The sequence below is a fragment of the Gadus macrocephalus genome, chromosome 11, assembly GCF_031168955.1.
Source record: "Gadus macrocephalus chromosome 11, ASM3116895v1".
Taxonomy (NCBI): domain Eukaryota; kingdom Metazoa; phylum Chordata; class Actinopteri; order Gadiformes; family Gadidae; genus Gadus; species Gadus macrocephalus.
This window is the reverse complement of record NC_082392.1, coordinates 15,361,194-15,369,835: the sequence shown is the minus strand read 5'-3', so window position 1 is coordinate 15,369,835 and position 8,642 is coordinate 15,361,194. Positions and strand designations below refer to the sequence as shown.

Below are 8,642 nucleotides of genomic sequence, written 5' to 3'. Positions count from 1 at the left end.
CACTTATTATGAGCTTTTACTTTTTTTCACCAAATGTGGCCGCTCGCAACGACGGGGATTCAACGACTGAATTCGGTGAGCGATAGAGATTTAAGTTATGTTGCTATTATGATACTATTTTTGATAGGAAAGTCTGAAAGTCTTCAAAGACAAGGAAACTAATAAAGCGGTGTCTTTTTTTAATAAGAGATTTTACACTGGAAGATATTTCTGTGTCGGGCCTAATCGTTAATAACCTGCAGCGAAAACAAAAAATTGATGGTAGCCTACTCATATCAACTTTGTTTTCTAAACGTATACACATATTATAAAGCCTAATCTAATATTCGAAGCAATATAATAGACCTGGATTATGGCGTAGGCTTTCTATGAAAATAACCAATAGGAAGCCAATGAACGTATTTTAAAACAGTTTTTTATTCAAAAACGAACAATTTAGTAAACAGGATGAAAATCACGTATAAACAAACGTATACAGCACTCTCACAGAACTGTAAATATCATACTGTACACTTTACACATAGGCTTCTGGGGCAGGCGCCCACGCTTTCTCCCTATACACGCAGTCCGTTCACTTATATGAGACAGGAATGCTGACTGCTTCTCGCAAAGAAAGTGCAAATTTAAGTACGATGCTGTGCAGTCCAAATACAGGGAGCAGATCAGTTTTCGAGATAAATCCCCGAAGGAGGCCCTCTCTCCTATTGGTGTAAAGAGGCCTACACTACTGTAAAACCTGACTAAGGATTAAAGTGCAACTGTCGCAGTCTGATGAATACTTCTGCAGGTCCGTGAACGTTAAGATAGCCTATATTAACAATGCATGTCCACGTGTTCCTAGCAGGCCTACTACCCAGACCCTAGGACCCTAATCAGACCCTATCATGGGCTTGAACCACATCTCGTCTCATGGAATGCAGATGCAAACCACATGTTACATCTCAAGGGTTTTCAATCATAAATATTTAATCACGGGGGTTGACGACATAAATTACAAAAAGGGGGGGGATTAATGGTAATCGCTTTTTTTCTTTAATTCTCCCAAATGGGCCTACACGGAAGAGTCGGACGTTGCGAGGGGACGCCACGCTCATAACTCATCGTTGTGTTTTCCGGACTCCTGGTCGCTCTGGTCGTCCGTGAAGCACACATCCACGTCGCTGTCGTTGTCGCTCTTCTGCTCGGCGTCCTCCTCGAACATGTCGTCCACCTTGTCCTCGTTCTTCTTCAGCGTCTGCCCTGGGTGCCGGGACTTGACGTGGCGCTCCAGGTCCCGCCGGCGCACCAGCACCTTGCCGCAGAACTCGCACCTGTACGGCGTGTTCCCCTCTGCGTGCAGGCGGATGTGTTTATTCAGGTTGCTTGGGTCCCCGAACGGCCTGAAGCACACCTTGCACTTGAGGGGCTTGTAGCCCGTGTGTGTCCTCATGTGTATCTTCAGTCCGTATTTCCGAGAGTACAGCTTCCCGCAGTACAGGCACAGGTGGCCCTTCTTGGGCTTGCCGGTTGAGCCCTGCAAGTGGCCCGCGGTCCCCGACTCGATCCTCGTCCTGTTCTTCTCCACGCCGATTTCGGACAGCTGCTGTGTGTGCATCGCGATCTCTCGGTCGATGTTGGTGATCTGACCGATGTCCTGGTTGAGAGACGGTGCGCTGAAGTAGGGCATGGACTCGGGGTACTTCAGGAGGTTGCTGAAGTGGAACTTTAAGGGGTAATAAGGCGAGCTGTACAGCAACTCCCCGTTGTACACCGTGAAGGGCATGAGAGGGATGTTGCAGTCTGCGTTGTACGGCTTGACCCCGTCGAACTGGGGCAATGAGAACCTCTCGAAATGGAGCCCCGGTGCCATTTGTGGGTAGCGGGAGGGAGACAGGCCCGTATGCATCCGACCGTCAACGTGCTTGAACGCAGAGGTGTCGTCTATGTGGGGCAATAGCGGGAACCCCCGCATGGGGTTGGCACACGGCACCATCGGGGATATGGATTCGATGGCCGGCACGCACTTGGAGGGATGGCTACTGCTATTTAAAGATTCGTTGACGTTGCGCACTGACTTCACGTGGCCCACTTGTTTGCTGAACCCCAGTCCGTTGAGTTTCCCGCTGGATGACTCCTCCCGTGAGGGGTCGGCGCCCGGGGCCTTGGAGACGCCCATGGGTTTGAACGCAGAGCGCACGCCCGGGTGGAAGCCCATGCTGCTCAGCACCGACGTAGTGGCGCCGAAGCCGAGGAAGTGTCCGTGGTTCCTGGCCGACGTGACGCTCATATCCAGAGCCCGGTCCTGTTCCTCGGGGCTCTTCTTGGACAAGCCCACTTTGTTTGGGAACGGGGAGGAAGACACGAATCTCCGTCCCGACTCTGAGATGGACGTGTTGTTGTGGACGACCCTGGGTGAGGTGGAGGTGTTGGGTATGTCTCCGGATTTTGGGGACCTGCCCCGGGCCTGGTCCGTGAAGCCGCGTCCGTTGCTCAGGGCGCAGTGGAAGTGCACGTGGGCCTTGAGCGTGTTGGGGTACTTGAATATTCTCCAGCAGTACCAGCAGATATAACGCTCCTCACCTGGTGGAACACAAGGAAACAGTGGTGTTAATAATACATACGAACATCACAGAAAACATGTGGAATAGGGTTTTAAGTGATGCCCTAAGAACATGGACGGGGGGAGGGGATCCTCTATTTGCTTGATATAAGGGATAAATGGTTCATCAAGCAAACCTTGCTCCCCCCCCCCCCCCCCCCCCCCCCGTGGAGTAATGAGCGGTTAATATACATGTAATGATTTTGTAATCCTCATTGGACGCCATTGTTTGTTTTTGTTTGGATTATTTTGCCATCAAAAGAGCAAACGCCCTTTCGCAATCTGTCGCCCAGTAAAATCCAAGGCTTTGAATACAGAGGACTTTCTCCGTCCGTCTATCCGTCTACGCGCCTGCGCTTATTCCCGTGGAAGTGACAGCAGCTGTGGCTTGAAATCGCAAGTCGCCAGAAACAATGGCGACGGTCCCATCTGTTGACGCCTAAATAATGGTTGCGCGTATGTCGAGGAGCGCACGGCGGAGCGGGGCGGCCGCGCGCACAGCAGCGCTCAGTCGCAAATCAGGAGAGCAATATACACCCCACATAAAAGTTGGTATTCATGGGACAACAATACCTGACGCACCCAGCTAATTAAGCGTGAAGCACTTGTTTTTTGGGGGGATTTATTTGCTTTTGAATACATCAATATTAATGATGTGAGGGGACAGTTGTTAACCCTCTTCTTCATCTGCTGCTCGACTGCTATTCGTTTCTGGGGTGATGTGTGCTTTATGTTGGTCTATCCAGGGGTTTCTTCAATGCCCTTATTATTTTGGGGCCTATTGGATAAATGAATAAAATAAATTTACATTTTCGCTCTATAAACGTATATCCGTTTAAAATATATATATTTAACTATAGATATAAATGTATAGATTAAAATTAAAATGTATGTTATTCTCATATATATGTATTTATATGTATATGGCTGATAGTTGGGTTTGAGGCGTTCGTTGGTAGGCCTAATTAAAAAACAACTTAAGCGGCTTTTAGCTGGTGTCCATGTTAGCTCATCATGATTAAAGACGTTAATACCCAAGTACAAACGAAATATATTAAATTTAACGTAAACAATGCGATTTTTTACAAGGCCTTAGGCTACTCCTTCTGGCCCGATTGAAAAAAATAATGCATGATATTCTTTAGCATATTTTATGTTTCGTATTTAATGTGTCGATTAAACTATTAGCTATAGCCTATACTCTTTTCATTATTATTTGTATTATAATAATTAGCCTATTATAAATTATTATTATTATATAATAGTAATAATAATGATTATATTGGTAGTGCATTATATAGGCTATTGCATTATATTCTGTGACATTAATATAGACTTTCAACAGTTAACGGCCTTCAATCGAAAAGCTTTGATTTGCATAATGAAACACACCAAAGAAAAGTGAGCACGAGAGACTGAAATGCAATTGATCGAGCATCACACTATTGACGCACCGTGAAACGATGGACCTCTCAACATGTCGATTGTAGTTCTAGGCATCCTTTAAGGCCTTAAAAAACCAACAAAAGTAACCAAGAAATGAAGAACAGGCAATTTTTTGTTCGTTCAGCCATAATGATTCTAAACAAGGTTCATCATGCTCCAGGGATCATCTTGTAACATACCTTTTTCGTCGTGAGTGGGAGTGGCTGTGGTCGGGATGTCGTAACACTGGGCCAGCGGGTTCGAGTACCACACACTCAGCTCTTCACCGGCTGGTATTTCTCTCAGCACACGGTAGAAAATCTTTAAAATAAATAAATAAAGAGATTAGGTCACTACGATTTCTCAAAGGATGAACCAAATCGATCAGTGCAGCACAGTGCATGGCAGAAAGCCGCTCACCTGTCCGCCAGGTAAATCCGAGACCGCTTCCAGGTTCTGCTCCTGGCTGTTCCTCGCAGCGCGTATGAACCCGATCCACTCTGGTCCGGTGCAGCCCGACTCTTCCACGAACTCCCCACGTATGATACGGATCTAATGCGCACAGACAAGAAGGCGTCGTTAGAATCGGAAACACATAGGCCTACCACTAATACTAAAATAATAAAAAATAAACAAATACAGAAATAAATATTCACCTTTTACAATCATAAAAGCAAGGCTGGGTTCTGTCGTTATTATATATGGCAAATTATTTCTGAAAGGTATTTTTGCTTTTCTTTTAACGGATATGCATTCATGTTCTAACGGTCCTCACCATGCAGGTCCTACTATCCCACCGCCGTGAGGCAACACTGATAATTTATTAACGCGAATAACGCAGGCCTAATTGAGTTGATATGGGAAACGAATTTGAGGAGTGTCAGAGCGTTTCTAAACTGTTCACGGAGAGGAAAGATTGAAGCGTGACATTTGACACAGAGATTGCACCTGATGATCGCGCCCGGCCCCTGGGGCCTTGCATTTAGACGCATCCATCACCACCGCTGTCAGCCCGCACAATAACACGGGGCATTTACAAAGCAGTTATGGCTGCAAATTCTCCTTTTATTCGATGTACTTTTATTTATGTAATCATTGGTTCTATAGGCCTACGAATCTTTTTTTTCTTTTTTTTTTACGTTGGTTAATACTGTTCGCCTTTTTTGTTCGTCAATTTAGATTGCTGGTATATATATATATGTAATGTAACCGAATAATTCCTTCCCTGTCATCGTGTTTGTTTATGTATTAAATGTAAGTCTTAATAAGCCCCTTTTTGTTTTAGCTGGAATCCAGTAGTTCGGTCATGTGTCGGTGGCTTTTGTTTGCTGAAATACGTTATTGAAATAATAGAGTGCTTGCCTGTCTCTATAGCAAGGGATGGATACATCCTGCAGAATCCCATTAGGACGGTTCACTACAAGCAGACAAACTGACAAGTCGGCTTTAGGCCTAGACTAGTGATAAAATGCAATTATTTCACATTTTTTGACAGCCAAAACCAATTAATAAGATGAGGCCCATTGGACGATGATAGATGTATTAAACAATGTAAATGGCGTTCATTTGTGTAATTATATCGGCCTATATAGGCCTACAGCCTATTGTATCACATACAGTCGTTGTAGTTTCTTATTAAATTGGTGCATATTCCATCAAGGAGTTAATATTATAATTCAGCACATAGCTATTTAGGCCTTTTGGATATTAAACCGTCAATTAATAACAAAATAAGGAAAATGGAATGAGGGTATTTATTAATTAGAATTAATGTAACAAACCTGCTCCCTAGTAGGTCACATAAATAATATATCAAACCAATAAAGCAATGCATAAGTCAAGAATGAATGGAAGGGGGGCTGGGCGGGTGGTGGGGAGGGGGGGGAGAGATGGAGAAAGGGATAAAGTTGCATTGTAATTTACCTTTTTCTTGGGTCCAACTTCCTTACGGTCCGACAAGTACTTCCCGAGTTTGAAAATGCCCGGCACCGGTCCTATGCGGAGTCCGGCCGGGATGCAGCAGTCCGCAAACACACTGATAGGAGAGGCTCGTGATGCTTGCATGGCTGGCTGTGCGTGCGCCGAGATCAGAACCATGAAGCCCGAGCGTTGACTGAACGAGACAAGGGGGAGAGTCAGAGAGATGAGCACAGGCCAATCTCCGCCCGCAAAGTGACGCGGTGTCGTATGCGACCCGGCTTTTTCTAACGCAGCAACAAGGTATCCCCTCTCTGCGTGTTGACGCGCAAACGGGGGGGGACGGGGGGACTTGTCGGGAGTGCGCGCAGCGTGTGAGAGAGTTTGCCTCTTTCAACAGCTGTGAGGAGTAAAAACGGGTCGAGGTGGTCACATGGAGACTTTCCCTCACCATAGAACATAATGAATTGCTCCTAAACGGCCCAGAGACAATAAACGAAGCGACCTTCCCATCCCCAAAATCCAATTTGTCAAGGGCAGAGAAAAGGGGGTTCAGAATCAAAGGTCTGGAGCCATCATTAATCCTCAGCATGTGGCTTTGTCCGCCAGACAGTTCCGATATTTTAACTGACAAATCCACTGTATAATTTATCCATAAATTCTTACTCTTTTCATTCTTCCCTTTCAAACCAGTTTTTGGAAATCACTGGCTACTTTAAATCTACTTGGCTGGCCTTCTTTTTGGGGTTTTATATACTTCAAAGCACTTTATTCTCCTCTTTGTTTCCCTACTCGGACAAAGGAGCAGGAATGTTTAGTGGACTTGTTAACTTCTATTGACTCTCGGCGTGTGCCGGGTTGAGATCGGGCAGGTACTCAAAGGGAGAACCACCAGAATAAATAGCAACAGCTTGAAAATAAGCAGGACCATCTTTCCATTTCTCCTGCACGGTTTCTTGACATTTTCACTATATTGATGACGGGTAACCAAGCCTCAATGATTAAAGTTTTAAATAATAATAAACTTCAATAAAATGTATATAATACAACTAAACATAATATATAAATATTTTCTTATGCATAACGGATTACTTCTTATTGATCCCACGTCTATTTTGTGATATCTAAAGTGTTACTTAATTTTTTTCATTTACACGTGTCAATAGGAAAAGGGCTCGACACTGAAAATAGCAAATATCTACTTAGGCCTATTTAAGAGAAGAATAGTGGAACTGTGCAATATATATTTAATATGTCTACTTTATTTCTTGCTTATATATCTTTAATATACAAAAATGTCTTGCATTTTTTTTTTTTGATAATCTATGTATGGAACAATATATAAATCACTTGCTCCGAATTTGACTTCTTTGATGTTCTGCGGTCGAGGGATTAAAAGAGAAAGTGAGAACAAGAACCTGTCGGGGATAAATTGAGGCCGCGAACATGTCTTCAATAACCTCTGAAAGTCTCTCTCTCTCTCTCTCTCTCTCTCTCTCTCTCTCTCTCCTCTCTCTCTCTCTCTCTCTCTCTCTCTCTCTCTCTCTCTCTCTCTCTCTCTCTCTCTCTCTCTCTCCTCTCTCTCTCTCTCTCTCTTCTCTCTCTCTCTCTCTCTCTCTCTCTCTCACTGTTACTCTCACTCTCTTTCTCCCTCTCACTCATTATTTCTCTCTCCCACTCTCTTCCCCTCTCTTACTAACTTTGTTTGTGTGTGTGTGTGTGTGTGTGTGTGTGTGTGTGTGTGTGTGTGTGTGTGTGTGTGTGTGTGTGTGTGTGTGTGTGCGTGCGTGCGTGCGTGCGTGCGTGCGTGTGTGGGTGGGTGTGTGTGTGTGTGTTTGTGTGTGTCTCTCTTTCTCTCTCTCGCTCTCTTTCTACCTCTCTCTCTCGCTCTCTCTCTCTCTCTGTCTGACGCCCTTTCGCCGTGTGTGTGTGTGTGTGTGTGTGTGTGTGTGTGTGTGTGTGTGTGTGTGTGTGTGTGTGTGTGTGTGTGTGTGTGTGTGTGTGTGTGTGTGTGTGTGTGTGTGTGTGTGTGTGTGGTGTGTGTGTGTGTGTGTGTGTGTGTGTCGCGCATACCCACACATACTTCCATTATCTCTCTATATCTCTCTTTCTCCCCATAGTACTGCTACTAAAAGTATCCAACTGCTTCACTTTGTGAGGCTGCTCCTGTCTCCGCTCCTCCAGTCAAAGGGCGTGAACGACACGCGAACAATCTCATCAATAGGCGCGAGTTAAAGACCGGCTGTGCGGAGGGTTATTTATTAACGTGTTGCCATCACTCGCTGGTACCCCGATCGCTTCTCCTGGTCACCCTCACCACCACTTATACAGTCGGTTCTCACTCCCGTCCCGTGGATGGGTACTGCTTCAAGTCCTGAATTTCACAAAGTGAAATTAATTATTCTTGAGAGGGGAAAAGGGAGACGTTTCCTTTCTGTTGGCAAACCCTGTAAAAAAAAAAAAGGTAGTTGAGTAGAGCCCTTTCCAATGCACTCAATGAAGCACGGCGGACAGTCTAAAGCCTGGTGTCAGAGGGAAAGCAGTGTTCGGGGCAAATGGGATGGAAAATTAAATGAAATTAAATGGCTTGACCGTCGTCATTGTTCTTCTTTTTGGAAAAGTCACATTAATTACCTGATCTGATCTTTATTCGAGAGCGCCATGGCGGAGTCAATCAGAGCGTTCCAAGAGTTCCATTCTCTTAAGTGAACTTTTCATCTCT

The 8,642-nt window shown here is 45.0% G+C and overlaps 1 protein-coding gene across 1 annotated transcript; it reads right to left on the bottom strand.

The window, feature by feature from the left end:
• Nucleotides 1–395: 395 nt before the first annotated feature.
• Nucleotides 396–6,219, bottom strand: prdm13 (PR domain containing 13). Its single transcript, XM_060065403.1, has 4 exons — nt 5,927–6,219; nt 4,424–4,555; nt 4,204–4,324; nt 396–2,559 (listed from the first exon to the last, which is right to left on the bottom strand). Exons 1-4 carry the CDS (start codon nt 6,098–6,100, stop codon nt 1,091–1,093), a joined length of 1,896 nt encoding a protein of 631 aa, XP_059921386.1. The 5' UTR covers nt 6,101–6,219; the 3' UTR covers nt 396–1,090.
• Nucleotides 6,220–8,642: the final 2,423 nt, after the last annotated feature.